General features: G+C 64.7%; 1 protein-coding gene across 11 annotated transcripts in view; it reads right to left on the bottom strand.

Moving 5' to 3' along the window:
• SYNGAP1 (synaptic Ras GTPase activating protein 1) overlaps positions 1 to 22,479 on the bottom strand; it is a 30,427-nt gene that overhangs the window by 3,592 nt on the left and 4,356 nt on the right. For 2 of the 11 annotated variants that reach the window (XR_008574472.1, XM_054807700.1), the window contains exons 4-18: positions 19,074 to 19,171; positions 16,327 to 16,448; positions 12,890 to 13,043; positions 12,710 to 12,808; positions 11,080 to 11,634; positions 9,976 to 10,120; positions 9,306 to 9,450; positions 8,995 to 9,231; positions 7,847 to 8,048; positions 7,226 to 7,401; positions 6,875 to 6,916; positions 5,457 to 6,288; positions 4,134 to 4,307; positions 3,099 to 3,310; positions 1,167 to 1,254 (exon numbers count right to left, since the gene is read on the bottom strand). Coding sequence is in view for 10 of the 11 variants with exons in the window: in XM_054807700.1 (XP_054663675.1) it covers positions 1,167 to 1,254; positions 3,099 to 3,310; positions 4,134 to 4,307; positions 5,457 to 6,288; positions 6,875 to 6,916; positions 7,226 to 7,401; positions 7,847 to 8,048; positions 8,995 to 9,231; positions 9,306 to 9,450; positions 9,976 to 10,120; positions 11,080 to 11,634; positions 12,710 to 12,808; positions 12,890 to 13,043; positions 16,327 to 16,448; positions 19,074 to 19,171 (3,281 nt within the window). In the remaining variant the exon portion in view is untranslated. Of the gene's footprint in view, positions 1 to 1,164; positions 1,268 to 3,098; positions 3,311 to 4,133; positions 4,308 to 5,456; positions 6,289 to 6,874; positions 6,917 to 7,225; positions 7,402 to 7,846; positions 8,049 to 8,994; positions 9,232 to 9,305; positions 9,451 to 9,975; positions 10,121 to 11,079; positions 11,635 to 12,709; positions 12,809 to 12,889; positions 13,044 to 13,227; positions 13,238 to 16,326; positions 16,449 to 19,073; positions 19,172 to 20,137; positions 21,430 to 22,479 lie in introns of those variants that run through there. The other 9 variants (XM_054807702.1, XM_054807704.1, XM_054807697.1 and 6 more) reach the window with 9 other exon arrangements.

Raw genomic sequence — 22,479 nt, 5'->3', positions numbered from 1 at the left:
GGGGTGGCTGTGACCCCCCCAGGGTCCCTCTGTCCCCCCCAGGGGTGGCCCTGTCCCCCTCACACACCCCCCCGCACAGGGTCCCCATGTCCCCCCCCAGGGATGACTCTGTCCCCTTGTCCCCCCCCAGGGGCCGCCATGTCCCCTCTAGGGGTGGCCTTGTCCCCCTACATCCCCCACAGGTGACCACAGCCCCCTCCCGTGGGTCACCACCCCCCCCCCAGGGGTGCCCATATCCCACCCATGGGCGCCCATACCTGACCCATGGGTGCACACACACACCCCCCCTTAAGGGATGCCCATAGACCCCCCAATAACCCCCAAAGGGTGCCCACACCCCCACCCATGGGTGCCCACCCCATCCCACCCCCCACAAGGGGCACCCATACCTCCACCCAAGGGTGCCCACACACCCACCCGTGGGTGCCCACATACCCCTGGGGTGCCCATAGCGCCCTCCCCCCCCCCCCAATGCCCATGTGCCCCTTTGGGTTGCCCATACCCCACCCATGGGTGCCCATACCTTCCCCAAGGGGCACCCATACCCCCACCCAAGGGTGTCCACCCCCCCCCCGGGGTGCCCGTAGCCCCCCAGTACCCCCCAGCAATGCCCATTGCGTTGGCCATACCCCACCCATGGGTGCCCATACCTTCCCCATGGATGCCCACACCTCCACCCATGGGTGTCCCCCCGCCCCCCCCGCCAAGAGGCACCCGTACCCCCACCCATGGGTGCCCACACCCCACCCCACCCCGGGGTGCCCATAGCCCCCCAGTACCCCCCAGTGATGCCCATATGTCCCATTGGGTTGCCCATACCCCACCCATGGTTGCCCACAACCCCTGAGGGCCACCTATACCCCCACCCATGGATGCCCACAACCCCCCCACGAGGCACCCATACCCCCACCCATGGGTCCCCACACCCCCCTGGGGGTACCCATAGCCCCCCAACACCCCCCAGCCATGCCCCGTTGGGTTACCCACACCCCCACAACAGTTGCCCACGCCTTCCCCACGGATTCCCCCATCCCACCCATGGGTACCCACATACCCCCCACCCACCCACCCATGGGTGCTTCCCCCCCCCCCACGGGCCCCGCCCCCAGCGCGGCGTGGGATGGCCGATGTCACACGGAGCAGAGCAATGACATTGTAATTTCCACCTGAGCGTCGAGCAGCCGCCGCCGGCCCTCGGGGGGGTCGTGGGCGCCCAAGTGATCCCTGCGCAGCTCCTGCTCCACCAGCATCAGCCTGCGGGGCCAGGCTTCACCGGGGTCACGCTGCCACCCCCGGGGGGGGCACCCCGGGGACACGGGGATACCCCCCCGGGATCCCGCTGCCACCCCCCCGCCCCCTCCCTGGGGGGACGCCACTGGGGACACCACCCTGGGGCTGGGCTTGAGCGGGGATGGGGGGGGGGGGGGATATGCGTGGGGACGCCCTGGGTCATGGGGGGGGACAACCCCAGGGACATGGGGATGCCCCCAGGGACACCCCAGGGACACCCTGGGTCATGGGGGGGACAACCCCAGGGACATGGGGACACCCCCGGGGACACTCCCAGGGACACGGGGATGCCCCCAGGGACACCCCAGGAACACCCTGGGTCATGGGGGGGGACAACCCCAGGGACATGGGGACACCCCCAGGGACATCCCAGGGACACCCTGGGTCATGGGGGGGCACCCCCAGGGACAAGCCCAGGGACACCCCAGGTCATGGGGACACCCCTGGGGACATCCCAGGGACACCCAAGGGACACGAGGACAAGCCCAGGGACATCCTGGGGACACCCCAGGGCATGGGGACACCCCCCAGGGACACACTGCCACTCCTAGGGACACCCAGGGACACCCCAAGGACACCCCAAGGCATAGGGACACCCTGGGAACACCCCAGGTAATGGGGACGCCCCTGGGGACACCCCCCAAGGGACACCCTGCCACCCCTAAGGACACCCAGGGACACCCTGGGGACACCCCTGGTCACAGGGACACCCCCAGAGACACCCCAGGTCATGGGGACACCCCTTTGGGGTCATGGTGCCACTCTCGGGGACACCCCCTAGGGACACCCACCCAGGGACATGTGGGGACACCCCAGGGACACGGCAGGGACACCCCAGGGTCACACTGCCACCCCCCAGGGACACGGCAGGGACAGGCTGCGCTGGGGTCACACTGCCACCCTCCCCGGGGACACGAGGGGACACCCCCATGTCCCGCCATGCCCAGGTATCCCGCACGTCCCTGTGTCCCCCTGTGTCCCCACGTCCTTCTATGTCCTTCATGTCCCCCAGTGTCCCCCTGTCCCTCTGCGTCCCCACGTCCTCCATGTCACTCTGTGTCCCCATGTGTCCCCATGTCCTCCATGGCCACCTATTGCCTCCAAGTCCTTCTGTGTCCCCATGTCCCCCCGTGTCCCCATGTCTTTCTACGTCCTTCATGTCCCCCTGTGTCCCCCTGTCCTCCATGGCCATCTGTTCCCTCCAAGTCCTTCTATGTCCCCATGGCCCCCTGTGTCCCCAAGGCCCCATGGCCCTCTGTGTCCTCCACATCCCTCTGCGTCCTCCATGTTCCTCTATGTCCCCATGTCTTTCTGTGTCCCCATGTCCTCCATGGCCATCTCTTGCCTCCAAGCCCTTCTATGTCCCCATGTGCCTCTGTATCCCCATGTCCCTCTGTGTCCCCATGTCCACCTGCGTCCCTGTGTCCTCCATGTCTCTCTGTGCCTGTCCTCCATGTTCTTCTACATCCTCATGTCCTTCCGTGTCCCCCTGTCCATGTCCCTCTATGTCCCCATGTTCTCCATGTCCTTCTGCATCCCCATGTCCATGTCCTTCTAAGTCCTCACATCTTCCATGTCCTTCCATGTCCCCCGTCCATGTCCCTCTAAGTCCCCATGTCCTCCTTGTCCCTCTGTCCCCCCCATCCATGTCCCTCTACGTCCTCCACGTCCCACCACATCCCTCCATGCCCCCACCCCCAAATCCCACCATACCCCCCTCATCCCCCTCTCCCTCCCCAACCCCCCCCCCCCCGCCCCAGCGTCCCCGGTGTCCCCTCGCTGTCCCCGGGGCCGGGTCCCTCCCTCACCTGCCGATGATACTCTTGATCTGGGAGTCCTTCTCCGCCTGCTGCTGCCGCAGACGCTTCTCGCTCTGCTCCAGGCGGTGCTGGTACTGCAGCAGGATGCGGCTCGTCTGCTCCTCCTGCGACACCAGGCGCCGCTCGTACTCCTCCAGCTTGCGGTTGGACATGTGCAGCCGCTCCTTCAGCGAGTGGATCTCCTCCTCGTACTCCTTCACCTGCCACAGACCACACTGCAGGGCGCCGGTGGCATCGCCCCGTCCCCACCACGGATGGACGCCTGGTTCACCCAATGGTGAAGCCCAAATGCCTGGGACCCCGCCCTGTGATGACACCTGGACACCTGGGTCCCAATCATGGTGACACTCAAACATCTGGGACCCTCCTGTGATGACACCTGGGTTCCAACTATGGTGACACCTGGGCACCTGGGTACCTACCATGGTGATACCCAAACACCTAGGTCCCACCCATGGTGACACCTAAACATCTGGGACCCCCCCTGTGATGACACCTGGACACCTGGACACCTGGGACCCCCCTGTGATGACACCTAAACACCTAGGTCCCAACCATGGTGACAAACACCTGGGACCCCCCTGTGATGACACCTGGACACCTGGGTCCCACCCATGGTGACACCTGGACACCTGGGACCCCCCCTGTGATGACACCTGGACACCTGGGTCCCACCCATGGTGACACCTGGACACCTGGGACCCCCCTGTGATGACACCTGGACACCTGGGTCCCCACCATGGCGACACTCAGACAGCTTAGGTCTCCCCAATGGTGACGCTCAAACACCTCAGTCCCTGGGACCTGGGTCCATCAGGGTCATCTCCTTGGACCTGGACAGCTGGGTATCTGGGACCTGGGGTCGACCAGGGTCATCTCCTGGGACCTGGGTCCATCAAGGTCATCTCCTTGGATCTGGACACCAGAGTCCTTGGGACCTGGGTCCACCAGGGTCATCTCCTGGTCCTCAGGACCCCTGTCCCGCCCCAGCTATGGACATCTGTGTCCGTCGGTGGTCCCTACCCGGTCCAGCCGGCTCTCGTCCATGGACTTGGAGTACTCCTTGAGCTTGTACTCCTCGCGCTCGATGTGGGAGCTCTCGATGTCGGCCGAGAGGTGCGGCATGTTGGACACCCAGGCCACCGTGCGCTCCGCCGCCGGCATCACCGGGTTCAGCGTCGACGGCGTCTGCGAGGCCTGAGGGGACATCGAGGGGGGACACACGAGGATGGGCTTGGTCCCTCTCGTCCCCACGGGTTGTCCCCGCAGCAGCCCTCCTTGTCCCTGCTGCGTCCTGCGTCCCCACGTTCTCCACGTCCGCCCACAGCCTTACCATGTTCACCCATCTCTGCCGTGTCCCCACCATGTCCCCATGTCAATGTATGTCCTTCCATCTCCACCATGCCCCACGTCACCCGTGTCCCCCTGTGCCCCCATCCCCACCACATCCCCGTGTCCTCACCATGTCCCCACGTCCCCCTCCATCCCAAACGTCTCCCATAGTCCCCATGTCCCCTATCCCCACTAGGGCTCATGTCCCCCATATCCACCATGTCCCCCATGTACCACCATGTCCCCATGTCCCCCACCATGTCCCCATGTCCCCCATACCCACCATGTCCCCCCAATGTCCTCCATCCCCACCATGTCCCCATGTCCCCACCATATCCCCCCAATGTCCCCCATCCCCACCATGTCCCCATGTCCCCCATTCCCACCATGTCCTCCATCCCCACCATGTCCCCATGTCTCCATGTTTCCGATGCCCACCATGTCCCCCATGTCCCCATGTTCCCCATCCCTACCATGTCCCCATGTCCCCCCAATGTCCCCCATCCCCACCATGTCCCCATGTCCCACCATGTCCTCCATCCCCACCATGTCCCCATGTCTCCATGTTTCTGATGCCCACCATGTCCCCATGTTCCCCATCCCCACCATGTCCCCCATGTCCCCCCAATGTCCCCCACCCCCACCATGTCCCCATGTCCCACCATGCCCCCCACGCCCACCATGTCCCCATGTCCCCCATCCCCACCATGTCCCCATGTCCCACCATGCCCCCCACCATGTCCCCATGTCCCCCCAATGTCCCCCATCTCCATCATGTCCCCCTCCCCACCATGTCCCCATGTCCCCATGTCCCACCATGCCCCCCACCCCCACCATGTCCCCATGTCCTCCCAATGTCCCCCACCATGTCCCCATGTCCCACCATGCCCCCCACGCCCACCATGTCCCCATGTCCCCCCAGTGTCCCCCATCCCCACCATGTCCCCCACCCCACCATGTCCCCATGTCCCACCATGCCCCCCATCCCCACCATGCCCCCCCTGACCCCCCCACCTGCTTGGTGACCGGCGGCTTCATCCCAGCCACCGACGCCTCCTTGGCCAGGGAGGGCTGTCGGGAGCGGGGGGGTCCGTAAGACGGTTCGGGGGACGCCAACAAATTCCCGCTGGCCGGCCGCGGTTTGGGGGGCACCCCCAGGGCCGCCGGCCCCGGCCCCCCACCTTTCCCCGCTCGCGCCCCCCGAGGGGTGGGGGGCGGGGGGGCCCCGATGGTGATCTGGGGGGGGGCCAGGCTGTCCTGCAGGGAGAGCTGCCGCCGGCTGAAGTCCCCCCCGGGCCGAGCGAACTCGTCGCTGTAGCTGTGGCTGTGGGTGATGTGCTTGGGGGGGGGCGCCGCCAGCTCCTCGCTCTTGCTGTACCCGTGCAAGGGGGGGGCAAAGGGCCCCTCGCCCCCCGGTTCGGGTCCCCGCAAGGGTCCGTCGGCCGCCAAATGAAAAAGGGGGTTTTGGAAGGAAAGGGGAACCCGCAATTGCGGCCCCCCAGGTTCGGGTACCCCCAGGCGAGGGGGGGCCAAGCTGGAGGCGCTGCCCTGCGAGAGGCGGCCGGGACGCAGCCCCCCTCCGGCCCCCCCCGGGGCCGGACCGCCGGCGGCGAGCAGCTCAGCGGGCAAACTAGGGACGCTGTCAACGCGGCCGTCTTGAAGGTCCAGCATGGAGACGCTCTTGCCCACCCCCAGAGCCCCCCGGCCCCCCTCGGGCTCCGTCAGGTCGGAGCTGCTGGTGCAGTAGGCGGGGGAGGAGCGGGCCAGGGGGGGTCGGCTCAGGACCAGCACCTCCTGCGGCCCCTTCTCCTGCGGCGGGGAGGGCAGGCGGGGCACCTCCATGGAGCTACGGGGGGGTGGGGTTGGGGGGGGTCAAGGCGGGGTGGGGATCTCCGGCGGGGTGGTGCCGGAGAGAGGTCCCCACGTTGGCCTCGGGCCTGTCTTCATCCTGGTCCCATCCCCATCCCCATTCCATCCCACCCCTGTCTCCACCCCCATCCCATCCTGATCCACCTCCCCATCCTCATCCCATCCCTGCCCCCATGCCCATGCCCATCCTGTCCCATCCCCATCCCGCTCCATCCCAACCCATCCCATCTCATCCCAACCCATCCTATCTCCATCCCATGTCCATCCTATCCCATCCCAACCCAACCCATCCCATCTCATCTCATCCCATCTCCATCCCAACCTGTCTCATCTCCATGCCATCACATCCCAACCCAACCCATTCGATCTCATTCCCATCCCATCCCAACCCACCCTGTCCCATCTCATCCCATCTCATCTCCATCCTGTCCCATTTCATCCCATCCCATCCCATCTCATCTCCATCCCGTCCCATTTCATCCCATCTCATCCCATCCCACCTCCAACCCATCCCATTCCATCATTGTCACCATCCTATCCCTGTCCCCATCCCCATCACCCACCTGTTGAGGCCCCGCACCATGTAGGACTGGAGGTCAACGGAGCTGCGGGGACAGACAGCGGGTGACCACGGAGATCCACAGCCAGGGGACACACCCCAGGTGAGACTGAGGGCCACCAGGGTGACATGGGAGGACATCACAGGGATATGGGGGGACACAGTAGGGGAGACATGGGGGTGGGATGTAGGAATACCATGAGGATGTGGAGGTACCACGAGGATGGAGGTACCAGGGGGGTGGGATGTAGGAATACCATGAGGATGTGGAGGTACCACGAGGATGGAGGTACCAGGGGGATGGAGGTACCACGGGGATGTGGGGGAACACAGGGGGGTTCTCAGGAGTCCCCACCTGTTGAGGTCGCGGACGAGGTAGGGCTGGAGGTCGGCTGAGGGTCCCCGCAGCACCAGCCCCTTGGGGGGCAGCCGCTCCCCCTGGCTTGGCTGCCGCTGCAGGTGGGGGTTGCGCAGGGCCACACTGATGTCCGTCAGCAGCCGGGGCAGCGGCCCCAGCTTCAGCAGGGCCTCCTGGGGAGGCAGGTCAGCCACACGTCCCACCACCCCACCCCCGGCACCCCAGTAACCTCTCCTGGGGGGACAGAAGTGGATGGGACCCCAAAGACCTCTCTATGGGGGGCAGGAGTTGATGGGACCCCAAAGACCTCCCGTGGTGGGACACAGGTAGATGGGACCCCAATGACCTCCCGTGGTGGGACACGGGTGGATGGGACCCCAGTGACCTTCCCTGGGGGGACATGGGTGAATGGGAACCCAGTGATCTCCCCTTGGGAGGGCAGGAGTAGATGGGCCCCCAAAAATGCCCCTCCAGAACCAACCAGATGTCCAGGATGCCAAAACCTCCCCCCCCCCGGGAGAACTTAGGCATCCAGGGCTCCGATCACCACCCAGGAGAAGACCCAGGTGTCCAGGTGACCCCCACCACCACCACGGGGGTCCCAGGTGACCAGGGTACCTTGCTGAGCTGGGACATGACCTCCCAGAGGAGGGCGTGCAGGGTGGAGAGCTCGCGGCCCAGGTCGATGTAGCCCTCGAAGCTGGTGCTGTTGGTGAGGGTGTCCAGGTTGGAGATTTCATAGAGGAACTGCTGCATGCTGGTCCACTCCAGCTCCAGGAACTCGTTCATGAAGGCCATGTACTCCTCCTTGCTGCCAAACCTGCGGGCGGGTGCTCCGTGGGGTCCCCACTGGCCCCCTCCAATGGCTGTCCTCCCTCCCCCTCTAGTCTCTCCTGCCACCCTCTGTCCCTTCTGTTCCTCAAGCTTCCAGGTGTCCCTTCATAAAGCCATGTCTGGCCTTCATCCAGCTCTGCTGTCCATTTGTTCTCCATGCATCTATCCACCAACTCATCTGTCCATCTTCTGTCCATCTTCCTTCCATCCATCCATCCTTCTGCCCAATTCATCCATCCACCAACTCATCCATCCATCCACCAATCCATCCATCCATCTTCTGTCCATCCAACCCATCCACGCATCTTACACCCATCAGCTCACCCCCCCATCTTCCATCTATCTAGCCATCTTCTGTTCATCCATCTTCCCTCTATCCACCACCTCACCCACCCGTCAACTCGCTCACCTTCCATCAATTCATCCATCATCTGTTCATTTGTTCATTTTCTATACTCATCTATCCATCAACTCATCCCTCCATCTTCTGTCCATTCTATCCATCTGTCTGCCAGCTCATCCAACCATTTTCTATCTTCTGTCCATCCACCAACTCATCCATCTTCTGTCCACCATCCACCAACTCATCTGTCCATCTTATACCCATCACCTTATCAACTCACCCATCCATCTTATCTCCATCTGTCCATCTTCCTTCCAACTCATCCATGTCAACTCATCTGTCTTCCACCCATCATCCACCAACTCATCCATCCATTTTCTGTCCATCTATCCATCTTCTGTCCATCCGTCAACTCATCCATCCAACTACCCTCCATCCACCCATAGACCTACAGATCCACCTTCCCTCCACCATCCTTCCATTCTCCTCCCCACCCACCCGCGTCCCCCACCATCCCTCCTCCCTCCTTGCCTCCACCTGACCATCGGCATCCACCACCACCCCTCCGTCCTCCATGCTGGGCGCTCACTTGGTGAAGTTGGCCAGGTTCTGGATGACCTTGGCGATGAGGGTGAGGGTACGGGCGGTCTGCTCGTCGGGGTACTCCTGCATGAGGCCGAAGAGGCTGGGGGACATCACGGCGGGGCAGAGAAACCGCAGGAAGAGCGAGGCGCTGATCAACCGGTCGGCGATGTCCTCGCGGCCCCGCTCGGCGCATCGCAGCCGCCACGAGGCAAAGACCTCCTTCAGCTCCCGTGGGAACACGCTGTGTGGTGGGGAGACAAGGTCAGGGACCTGCGGTGGGGACGTCGGGGGATGTCCCCAGCCCTGAGGACTCACCAGTGCGAGTTGACCACCTTGCAGAGGGCGAGCTCGCAGCACATGCGGAGGTTGGCCTGGTGGTCAGCCAAGGTGGAGGCCGAGCACTTCATGGGGTCGACCTCGCAGTTCTCCTCCGACTCATACAGCGCCCGGATGAACTCGCCTGCGCGGGGACGGGGACGTCAGAGGGGACCACCCCACCGTCCCAGGGTCAGGCCAGTCCGATGGGGACATGGCCATGAGAAAGGACCACCCAACCATCTCATGATCATGTCAATGGGGACCTGGAAATGAACAAGGGCTGGGGACCACCCAACTGTCCCATTGCCAGACCACCTCAATGGGGACACGGCCATGAGAAGGGACCACTACTGGCCACGCCAACAGGGACATGACCATAACAATGGGGGCACAGCCATGAGACGGGACCACCTAACTGTCCCATGGCCATGAGAACAGACCACCCAATATCTCATGGCCCTGCCCATGAGGACCTGCCTATGACCAGGAACTGAGGACCACCCAGTTGTACCCTAATGGGGACACAACCATTAGAAGGGATCACCTAACTGTCCCATGGCCATCCCAATGAGGACATGACCATGTGTGGGGACCACCCACCGTCCCTCAGCCATGCCAATGGGACCTTGGCCATGACAGGGACCCCCCCACTGCCGGTGGAGCTCACCGATGGCATCCTTGAGGTATTTCTGGCCGATGAGTTTCAGATACTCCTCTATGGCTTTCGTGGCGAGGGTGTTTTCCCGGAAGATCAGGTGCTCCCGGTCCATGAAGCGATCCACCTCCGTCATGGCCATGTCCGACAGGAAGTCCTGCCCACGGCCGTCAGGGCAGCCCAATGCCTGCCTGTGCCCCAGCAGCCCAGCCAGGCTGGCCCAGCCCACCATCCGTGCATCTGTCCTGCCTCCATCTTCTGTCCATCCACCCATCCATCTTCCATCTGTCCTCCACCCATCCCTCTTCCATCCCCTATCCATCCATCCTCCATTCCTCCATCCATCCTCCATGTCTGTCCTCAATCTGTCCTCTATCCCTTCTCCATCCAACCATCCTTCATCCATCCCCCATCTGCCTGCCCATTCTCTTCCATCCCTCCCACCACCACCCATGTTTCTGTCCTCTGTCCATCCCCCATGTGTCCTCCATCTGTCCTCCATCCATCCTCAATCCTCCATCCAACCTTCCGTCTATCCATCCTGCTCCATCCACCTTCCATTCTCCATCCATCCTTCATCCATCCATGCATCCTCCATCTGTCGTCCACTGCTTCTCCATCTGTCCTCCAGCCAGCCAGCCCTCCATCCATCTGTCCCCTAGCTGTCTGTCCATTCTTCTCCATCCATCCATCCTCCATCCATCCATCCTCCATGTGCCTGTCTCCATCAATCCAATCCTCCATCCAACCCTATCCCCAATCCTCCATCCATCCTCCCTCTGTCTTCTACCATCTCCCATCTGTCTGTCCATCCTGCTCCATCCATCCATCCTGCTCCATCCATCCATCCATCCTTCCATCCATCTTCCATCCATCCAGCCTCCTTCCTTCCTTCCATCCAAGCATCCTCCATCCAAGCATCCTCCATCCATCCACCCATCCATCCATCCATCGTCCAACCATCTTCCATCCATCCATCCATCCATCCATCCATCATCCATCGTCCAACCATCTTCCATCCATCCATCCATCCTCCACCCATCCACCCACCCTCAACCCTCCACCCCACCTCCCCCTTACCCTTCCCCCTCCCTCCCCACCCCCCCAGCCCCCCACCTTAGCCTTGCCGGTGCTCTGCAAGATGTGCACCAACGCGCAGGCCACCTCCTCCTTGCTCTTGACGCTGAGCACGGGCTCCAAGACGGCGCAGAGCATCCGGTAATTGTTGGTGACGTACTCGGCGAACTCCTTGTAGAGCTCCATGGGGAGGATGCTCATGGTCTGGAAGCGACTCTTGACGCGTAGAGCCGGACATCCCGCCTTGCTCTTGCTGCCGCTGGGTTGGCTGAGCGGGTACCACTGCTCGGCGAAGTGCCGACCGGTGACGCTGGCGATGGGGATGCTCACCATCCCTACGTAGTTACTCTTGTCCTTCTTGCGTTTCTTGTCGGTATCCTTGTAGAGGTGTAGGCGGATGGTGCGGACGGCCGGCAGGTTGTTGAACTCAAAATGTTCTCCCCAGAAGACGTTGTCGGTGCGCGCCTTGCTGGTGGTGCGGGCGTAGAGCATGTCGTCCAGGCACAGCTCGCAGTAGTAGCGTTTCTTGGGGGGAAGGTCTCGCGCCTCGATCACCCACAGCTTCAGGACGTTGTCCACCCGCCGGCTGTTGTCCTGCGGAAGGGTGGGAGGGAGGGAGGTCAGCAGGGGATGTGGGGATAGCTGGGGGTGGGATGTGGGGTGCGGTAGAGGCCCGGGGCGGTGGGACAGACAGGGGTGAGGAGAGCTGGGGGTGGGGGCAGATGGGGACAGTGACCCTGGGGCAGGGGTGACCCCAAGAGACAACCCCAGTCGAGTGGCCACCAGGACCAGCGATCCCAGGGAAGTGTGACCCCAAGGGCCAGGGTGACCCCAGGGACATCTGCACCAGGGGACCATCCCCACCAGTTGACTGTCCCCATCCCCATCAGCTGACCACCCCCACCAGCTGGCCATCCCCATCCCTACCATTGACCATCTCTGTCCCTGCCAGTTGACCATCCCCATCCTCAACAGTTGACTAACCTCATCCCTACCAGTTGACCGTCCCCATCTCCACCAGCTGACCATCTCCACCAGCTGACAGTCCCCATCCCCACCAGCTGACCATCTCCAGCAATTGACCATCCCTATCAGTTGACCATCCCCACCAGCTGACCATCCCCATCTCCACCAGTTCACCATCTCCGGCAATTGACCGTACCCACCAGATGACCACCCCCACCAGTTGACCATCCCCACCAGCTGATCATCGCCATCACCACCAGTTGACCATCCCCATCCCCACCAGATGACCATCCCCACCAGTTGACTATACACATCACCACCAGCTGACCATCCTCATCCCAACCAGATGACAACCCCCACCAGTTAACCATCCCCACCCCCATCCCCACCAGATGACCATCCCCACCAGATGACCATCCCCACCAGTTGACTATCCCCATCCCCATCAGATGACCATCACCACCAGTTGATCATCCCCATCACCAGTAGCTGACCATCCCCATGACCACTGGATGACCATCACCATCAGTTGACCATCCCCATCAGATGACCATCCCCACCAGTTGACCATTCCCACCAACTGACCATCCCCACCACTACCAGATGAACACCCCCATCCCCAATGGACGACCATCCCCACCAGTTGACCATCCCCATCCCCACCAGTTGACCACCCCTGCCCACATGACGACGACCTCCTCACCTTATTGGGCTTCACCGCCCTCTGCAGGTTCTCAATCCACTTGTCCCTCTCGGCGGCCGAACGGCAGGCGAAACACTTGGTCCCCGAGGCCGTTGTCACCTGCGACGGGGCGACAAGACAACAGCGATGGGCCGTCGCAGCGGCTGGCCGGGGAAGGTGACGAGAAGATCTGGACCGTACCTCGAAGCAGAACTCTTGGCCCAGGATGCTGCTGTGGACCGCCTTGATGATGGAGTCCTCATCCAGGTTGAGCTCCAGCGCCTCGGCCGCGCTGCTGGGGCTCAGCAGGGACTCGTGGGAGTGCGACTCCTTGAAGCTCTGCATCAGCCGGGCCCTGCGGGGACGCGGGGGGGATGCTCGGGGAGGGGGGTGGTGGGATTGGGGAGGGGGTGGGGGGGGGGAGGGGGTGGGGAAGGAGGTGCCCAGGGTGGGGGTGGCGGTGGTGGTGGCATGCGAGCGGGGGGTGACGGTGGCGGTAGAGGGGGGCGCGGGGGGTTTGGGGTGGGGTGGGGGGGTACCTGGGGCATCCGCGCGGGACCTGGGGACGCGTCCGCGGCACCGGGACAGAGAGAGACAGAGTCAGGGCGGGGATGGGGGGGCGGGGGGCGGGAGGGATGGGGGGGGGAGGGACATGGGGGTGGGGGGCACCCAGGAGCGACACCCCCCCCCCAACCCCCACTGTCACATCCCTGGGGGACCCAGGACCCCACTTGGGTGAAAAGGATCCGGGCGAGACCCCACTCGTCACCTCCAGCCCCACAGCGGGATAATGGGGGGACCCAGGTGTCCAGGGTACCCCCCCCAAAACAGGGGTGACCCAGGTGTCAGACCCCCCCAAAAAAAACAGGGGACCCAGGCACCTGCCCCCCCCCAAAATAGGGGACTGAGGCATCTGAGCCCAAAACAGGGGGACCCAGGCATCCAGCCCCCCCCAAAAAAACAGGGCAACCCAGATGTGTGCCCCCCCAAAACAGGGGGAGCCAGGCATCAGCCCCCCAATAAAACAGGGCATCTCAGGCATCCATCACCCCCAAAATAGGGGGCCCAGGCATCCAGCCCCCCAAAAACAGGGAGACCCAGGCATCTGCACCCCTAAATCGGGGGGGGCTGGGCATCCAGCCCCCCAAAACCAGGGGGCGCAAGCATCGGGGCCCCCTGAAAATAGGGGACCCAGGCATCCATCACCCCCAAAATGGGGGACCCAGACATCTGCCCCCCTAAATCAGGAGTCCCAGGCATCCAAGCCCCCCAAAAAACAGGGGACCCAGGCATCTGCCCCCCCCCCCAAATCGGGGGGGGGTCGTCCAGCCATCTGCACCCCAAAACCAGGGGGTCCAGGTGTTGGGGCCCCCCAAAAAATAGGGGATCCAGGCATCTGCACCCCAAAACCGGGGGCCCAAGCATCGGGGCCCCCCCCCGTTCTCGGCAGCTGGCGCAGGTGAGCCGCCCCCGGGCGCTATATTTAGCCCCGGGGCTGCGTAAGCAGCGTCCCCGCCACGTCCCCGTCCCCGTCCCCGTGGCCACCGCTCTCGGCTGCCGTCACCATCACCGTGTCACCAGCACCCGGCGTGGCGGGGGTGGCGTGGCTAAAAATACCCTGGTGAGCGGGTACACCACACCCCACACCCCCTTCGCCTTGGGGATGAGGGACAAGGGACATTCCCCCCCCCTCAGGGCATCCTCCTGGGGACAAGGGACATCCCCCCCCAAAGAACATCCCCTTGGGGACAAGGGACATCCCCCCCCCCCAGGGGACCTGTTGGGGACCAGCCCTGGGGACGAAGATGCTCCTGGGGACACTCCTTGGAGACGGGGACATCCCCTTGGGGACAAGGGACACCTGGGGCAGCGAGGACACGTGTGTGTCCCCCCCCAGGGACAGGGACAAGCGATCGCCTTGGGGACAAAGGGACAGAAGAACCTCGGAGCTCAGGGACCATCTCCTAGGGACAAGGGACATCCCTGGGGACATGGGGACATCCCTGGGGATGTAGGGACCCCCCCTGGGGACACGGGGACATCCCTGGGGACAGGGGACCCCCCACCTGGGGACAGAGGAACTCCTTGGGGACATCCCCAGGAGACATGGGGACAGGAGACACCATCCCCTAGGGACCATGTCCTGGGGACAAGGGACATCCCCTGGGGACAGGATACCCCATCCCCTGGGGACATGGGGACATCCCTGGGGATGTGGGGACATCCCTGGGGACAAGGGACATCCCATGGGGACAGGACACCCCATCCCCTGGGGACACAGGGACATCCCTGGGGACATCCCTGGGGACAAAGGACCCCCCTGGGGACACGGGCACAGGACACCCCATCCCCTGGGGACAAGGGACATCCCAAGGGGCCACCGAGGACACGGGACACCCCCCTCCACCCCACCCCCCCACCCCCGGGGACCGTACCCCGTCCGTGGCTGCGGTGACGGTGACGGTGACGCCGGGCCGGGTGCCAGGCCGGATCCTGCGCCCGGCTCCCACCCACCGGCTCCGGCTATAAACGGCACCGGCGCCACCCGCCACCTGCCCGGCCACCCGGTCCCCAACGTGTCCCCAAGGGGGGGGGGGGCAGGAGAGGGGTGGCACGGCAGGGACCCGCCCCGTGTGGGGACACTGGGGACACTGGGGACAGTGGGGACACTGGGGACATGTCCCATATGGTGACACTGGGGACACTGGGGACAGCAGGGACAGCGGGGACCTGTCCCATACAGTGACACTGGGGACACTGGGGACAGTGGGGACACTGGGGACACTGGGGACAGCAGGGACTTGTCCCATACAGTGACACTGGTGACACTGGGGACACTGGGGACAGTGGGGACCTGTCCCATATGGTGACACTGGGGACACTGGGGACCTGCCCCACATGGGGACATTGGGGACATTTGGGATGTGCCCCCACAGGGGGACACTGGGGGGGTTGTTCCTGTGGCAGGAGGACACCTGGACTGGCCACCCCTGTCACTCTTGGGGACATCCAGGGAATGGGGACGTCCCTGTGCCCAGCCTGGGGACACGGGGGAGCAGGACTGTCCCCACGCCTGACCCAGTGCCACCTGGACTGTCCCCATGTCACCCCTGGTGTCACCTGGACTGTCCCCAATGCCACCCTGCTGTCACCTGGAGTGTCCCCAACCCCAGCCTGGTGTCACCTGGACATCAGAACTGTCCCCATGTCCACCTTGGTGTCACCTGGACTGTCCTCATGTCCACCCCAGTGTCACCTGGACTGTCCCCAACGCCACCCTGCTGTCATCTGGAGTGTCCCCAACCCCAGCCTGGTGTCACCTGGAGTGTCCCCACGTCCACTCCGCTGTCACCTGGACATCAGAACTGTCCCCATGTCACCCCTGGTGCCACCTGGACTGTCCCCACATCCACCCTGGTGTCACCCGGAGTGTCCCCAACCCCATCCCGCTGTCACCCGGACTGTCCCCACCTCCACCCCGCTGTCACCTGGACATCAGAACCATCCCCACGTCCCCCCCGCTGCCACCTGCACAGTCCCTGCATCACCCCGACCCCCTCCCTCCCTCCCCATCCCTAGCGGTGTCCCCGGGGGTGTCCCCGGGGGTGTCCCCACGGGGTGTCCCCGAGCGTCCCCACCTGTCGTGGTCGGCGCTGCGGAAGCGGGGCAGGATCTGCCGGAAGCTGCTGGTGCGGTCGAGCTTGGGCTGGCTCTTGGTGCGCTTGATGGAGCTCTTCAGGCGGCGGCTCAGGAAGCCTTGCTGGGGTACAGGCGGCTGAGGGGGGGCCGGGGGGGGCCGGGGGGGGCGGGGGGGTCTGAGGGGGCCAGGGGGGTTGGGAGACCGCAGAGGTGGTGGGGCTGGATGGGGTTACTGTGGTGATGGGGAGGGTAGGACCGGGGTTACCATGGTGATGGGAGTCTAGGACCAGGGTTACCATGGTGATAAGGAGTGTAGGACTGGGGTTACCATGGCGACAAGGAGCCTAGGACCGGGGTTACCATGGCAATAGGGAGTATAGGACCGGGGTTACCATGGCGACAAGGAGCCTAGGACCGGGGTTACCATGGCAATAGGGAGTATAGGACCGGGGTTACCATGGTGATGGGGAGGGTAGGACCGGGGTTACCATGGTGATAAGGAGTGTAGGACCAGGGTTACCATGGTGATGGGGAGTCTAGGACCAGGGTTACCATGGTGATAAGGAGTGTAGGACCGGGGTTACCATGGCGACAAGGAGCCTAGGACCGGGGTTACCATGGTAATGGGGAGTATAGGACCGGGGTTACCATGGTGATGGGGAGTCTAGGACCAGGGTTACCATGGTGATAAGGAGTGTAGGACCAGGGTTACCATGGTGATGGGGAGTCTAGGACCAGGGTTACCATGGTGATGGGGAGGGTAGGACCGGGGTTACCATGGCGACAAGGAGCCTAGGACCGGGGTTACCATGGCAATAGGGAGTATAGGACCGGGGTTACCATGGTGATGGGGAGTATAGGCCTGGGGTTGCCATGGCAATAGCATGGTATAGGACCGGGGTTACCATGGTAACAGGGAGTATAGGACCAGGGTTACCATGGTGATGGGGAGTACAGGCCCAGGGTTACCATGGTGACAAGGAGCCTAGGACCAGGGTTACCATGGTGATGGGGAGTATAGGCCTGGGGTTACCACGGCGATAGGGAGTATAGGACCGGGGTTACCATGGCGACAGGGATGTGGAGGAGCAGGGGTAACCATGGGGATGGGGGATCTGGGTAACCATGGCAACATGCATGTGCGGGAGGATGGTCAGCGGGTGGGCAGGAGCAGGGTAACCATGGCAACAGGCACGGGCAGGACCAGGGTAACCACGGCGACGTGGGTGATGGTAACCATGGCAACGGGCATGTGCACGGCCAGGGTAACTACGGCGACACGTGTGGAGGAGCGGGGTAACCATGGCAACAGGCGTGGGCGGCATCGGGGTAACCACGGCAACATGGGCCCAGGGTAACCACGTGCGCGGGATGAAGGTAACCATGGCAACGGGCGTGCAGGATCGAGGTAACCATGGCAACAGACATGTGCAGGACCAGGGTAAGCGTGGCCACACGCATGTGGGCAACCAGGGTAACCATGACGACAGGCGTGTGCAGGACCACGGTAACCATGGAGACATGGGTGCAGGGTAACCATGGCAACACACGTGTGCAGGATCAGGGTAACCATGGCAACAGATAACCCTGCATGCAGGACCAGGTAACCATGGCGACAGGCGTGTGCTGGGTGAGAGCAACCGTGGCAACAGACATGCGCAGGACCAGGGTAACCGTGTGCAACCAGGGCCACACGCGTGTGCAGGATGGGGTAACCGTGACGACACGCGTGTGCAGGACCACGGTAACCATGATAACATACGTGTGCGGGATGGCGTAACCATGGCGACATACATGTGCGGGATGGGGTAACCATGGCAACACGTGTGCGCAGGACAGGGTAACCATGACAACAGGCGTGTGCAGGATGGGGTAACCATGTTAACATACATGTGCGGGATGGGGTAACCATGGCGACATACATGTGCAGGATGGGGTAACCATGACAACACACGTGTGCAGGACAGGGTAACCATGACAACAGGCATGTGCAGGATGGGGTAACCATGATAACATACATGTGCAGGATAGGGTAACCGTGGCAACACGCGTGTGCAGGACAGGGTAACCATGACAACATACATGTGTGGGATGGGGTAACCATGGCAATGTGTGCAGGACAGGGTAACCATGACAACAGGCGTGTGCAGAATGGGGTAACCATGATAACATACATGTGCAGGATGGCGTAACCATGGTGACATACATGTGCGGGGTGGGGTAACCACGACAGCACGCGTGTGCAGGACAGGGTAACCATGACAACAGGCATGTGCAGGATGGGGTAACCATGATAACATACATGTGCGGGATGGGGTAACCATGACAACACGCGTGTGCGGGATGGGGCAACCACGATAACATACATGTGCGGGATGGGGTAACCATGACAACACACGTGTGCGGGACGGGGTAACCACAGCGACACACACGTGCGGGCTGGAGCAACCACCCCGCCGCGCGCACGCACGGGCCACCGCACCCGCGGCAAACACGCACCCGCGGGACCCAGCGCCAGGCAGAACCCCACCAACCGCGACAACACGCGTGTGCAGGACAGGGCAACCACGCCAACAAGCGTGCGCGGGACCACGGCGACCAACGCCGAACGCGCACGACGACCAACCCCCCCCACCCTCCCATCGCGACATGCGTGTGTGGGACCGGGGTAACCCCCCCCCCCGGCGTTGGGGTAACCGTGGCGACAAGCGTGTCGCGGTAACCGCGGCGACAGGCGTGTGCTCACCGAGGGCCGGAAGGGGGGGGCGGGCGGGGCGTCCATGTTGATGCTGTACTGCTTCCCCCCGGGAACGCTCTTCCTGCGGGAACGGCCGCCGTGGTAATCTGGGGGGGACGGGGGGGGGGGGACACGGGGTGGGGGGACGGGGAGGGGGGGGACAGGAGCCTGAGGGGACAGCGGGGGACAGCGGGGGACACACGCGCGCGCACGGACCCGGGGGTGGGGCGGGACACCCCGAAATTCTTACACCCCCCCCCTCCATCGACCCGCTGCGGGAGAGGTGGGATTTGGGGGGGTCCTGGGGGGGATTTGGGGGGGGGGGGCGCAGGTAAGCAGGGAGGATTTGGGGGGGCCCAGGTGTCCTGGGGGGGGCCCAGGTGTCCCAGAGGGGGGATTTTTGGGGGGGCCCAGGTGTCCTGAGGGGGGGGACCCAGGGGGTTCTGGGGGGATTTTAAGGGGGGTCCCAAGTGATTGGGGAGGATTTGGGGGGGGGGGGGGGGCTCAGGGGTCCTGGGAGGATTTGGGGGGGGGGCAGGTAAGCAAGGAGGATTTTGGGGGGGGTCTCAGGTGATTGGGGAGGATTTGGGGGGGACCCAGGTGTCCTGGGGCAGGGGGGGGTGTCCCAGATATCCTGGGAGGATTTGGGGGGCCCCGCACATCCAGGGAAGGGTATGGGGGGGCCATGGGGTCACCCCAGTGTCGGGGGGGGGGCCCTGAGGGCCTCCCTCCATACCCCACCCCCCCCCCAAACCTCCCAGCAGCCCCCGGGGTGCCCTCCCCCCCCCACCCCTCCCCCATCCCTCCCCCCATCCCCAACATCACCCCCTGCCCCCCCCATCCCCCCCCCCCATCCCTGCGCTCCTGGGGTCCCCCAAACTCTCCCCCCCCCCCCCAAAACCTCCCCTTAACCCCCCCACCTCCACCCCTGGGATCCCCTTAACTCCCCCCCAGCCCCCCCCAAACTCCCCCCCCAAAAAAAAAATCTTGGGGTCCCCTTAACTCCTGCCCCCCACCCCCACCCCCCCCAATAATTTTGGGGTGTCGTGTGCGTGTCCCCCCCCCGTTCCTACCGGCCACGGTCCTGCTGCCGCCCTCCAGGCTGAGGCGGGTGCCGGGGGGGGGCCCCAGGGTGCCCCGAAGCGCCCAGGGGGGGCCCGGCTGGGGGGGGCCCCACATGGCGCCTCCTGGGTCCTAGTGCCACCCCGGGGGCCCCCCAAAAGGCCCAGGGGCACCCGGGGGGGAACGGGTCCCCGACCGCATCCCCGCACGCCTCGCACACGCGCGTGCAACGCGCACAGCGGGTGGGGTTGGGGGGGGTGGTTTGGTTTTTTTTGGGGGGGGGGCGAGCGGCGGGATTTGGGGGTTCGGGGAGGGGGTGGGGGGCACACTCAGGCAGTCGGTCCTGGTTTTGCACGCTCACCCCCGGGGCTTTGCACACTCACGCTGGCACCCAGAGTCGTGCACGCTCAGCTCGGGCCCTGCAGGCTCAGCCCGGGCTGTGCACGTTCACACTCACCCCCGGAGTTGTGCACGCTCACCCCGGGCCGTGCACGCTCACGCTCACTGTGCACACTCAACCCCGGGCCATGCACGCTCACCTCCAGCTGTGCACGCTCACCCCGGGGCCATGCATGCTCACGCTCACTGTGCACACTCAACCCCAGGCCACGCACGCTCACCCCAGGCCGTGCACGCTCACGCTCACACTGGGAGCCGTGCACGCTCACCCCAGGCCGTGCACACTTGTTCCAGGCCGTGCACGCTCACACTCGCACCGGGAGCCGTGCACGCTCACCCCAGGCCGTGCACACTCGCTCTAGGCCGTGCACGCTTACTCTCACCCCTGAGCCACAGCGTCCCCCTCCCAAGCCGTGCACACTCGCCCTCACAGCCGTGCACGCTCACCCCAGGCCTCGCACACTCACTGTTACCCCCGAGCCGTGCACAATCCCCCTCTGAGCCGTGCACGCTCACCCCCGGCCGTGCATGCCCACACTCACCACCAGAGCTTTGCACACTCACGCTCAGCCCTGGCCGTGCACACTCACTGTCAGCCCTGGAGCCGTGCACGCTCAACCTTCCCCCTCCAGCCGCGCACACTCACCTGTGAAGCCATGCACGCTCCAGCCTTGCACGCTCACTCCCCTGAGCCCTGCACGCTCCTGCTCACTCCCAGTCTTGCACACTCACACGCCCAGAGCTGGGCACGCTCGTCCCCAGCTGGGCACGCTCGCCGTCACACCTAGACCGTGCACGCTCACCCCCCAGCTGTGCACACCCTGTCCCCCCGAGCCGGGCACGCTCCCCCTCACCCCCAGAGCCTTGCACGCTCACCGCCAGCCCTGCACGCTCACCCCCCAGGGGTGCACGCTCCCCCTCACCCCCAGAGCCTTGCACGCTCACCCCCGGAGCCCTTGCACACTCACTGTCACCCCCTTGCACACTCACTGCCCCCCTCAGCCTTGCACGCTCCCCCTCACCCCTACAAACCTGCCCGCTCGCTCCCGCCTTTGCACGCCCGCTTCTCCCCCCCTCCCTCCCTCCCTCCCCCCCCCGCGCTCCCGCCGTTGCACGCCGGCTCCCGTTTTTGCACGCTCGCCCCCGCTTTTGCACGCTCCGCTCCCGCCGTTGCACGCTCACCGCCGCCTCCGGCGCCGCGCACGTTCCCTCCGCCGTCGCACACTCGCCCCGGGATTTGCACACTCGCCCCGGGAGGAGGAGGAGGGGGGGGGAGGGGGTGGGGTTTTTTTGCACACTCGCCCCGGCCGTTGCACACTCACCCCCCCCGCCGCTCCCGCCGCCGCCGCCGCCGCCCCGCGCGCGCGCGCGCCCGCACACGGCTCCGCCCCCGCCGCGCGCCGCCCCTCCCCCCCCTCCTCCCCCGGGCCGGCCCCGCCCCTCCCCCTCCCCGCTTTCCAATCACCTCGGGCGCGCGCGCGCGCGGCCCCGCCCCGGACCGGGAGAGGGGGGCGGGGTCCGGGGGAGGGGGGGGCGGGGCGGTGTTGCCGGGGAAACGTGGCCACGCCCCGCCGCCGCCGCGCGCGGGGTCTCGTGTCCGTGTGTGTCCCCCCCACGTGGGACCCCGTGGGAACGGGAACGGGGGGGGGGCGACACGGGGACATCGGGGGGGGGGGCACTGGGGACACTGGTGGTGGGGGCTGTGGGGGCAGCGGCACTGGTGGCACTGGGGACACTGGGGACACTGGGGACACTGGTGGTGGTGGTGGCAGTGGCACTGGTGGTGGTGGCAGTGATGGTGGCGATGGGGACAGTGGCACTGGGGACACTGGTGATGGTGGTGGTGGTGGCAGTGGCACTGGGGACACTGGTGATGGTGACACTGGGGACACTGGTGATGGTGGTGGTGGCAGTGGCACTGGCGACACTGGTGGTGGTGATACTGGGGACACTG

The sequence above is a fragment of the Grus americana genome, chromosome 32, assembly GCF_028858705.1.
Source record: "Grus americana isolate bGruAme1 chromosome 32, bGruAme1.mat, whole genome shotgun sequence".
Taxonomy (NCBI): Eukaryota; Metazoa; Chordata; class Aves; order Gruiformes; family Gruidae; genus Grus; species Grus americana.
The sequence above is the reverse complement of the archived record's forward strand: the minus strand, read 5'-3'. Positions and strand labels throughout refer to the sequence as shown.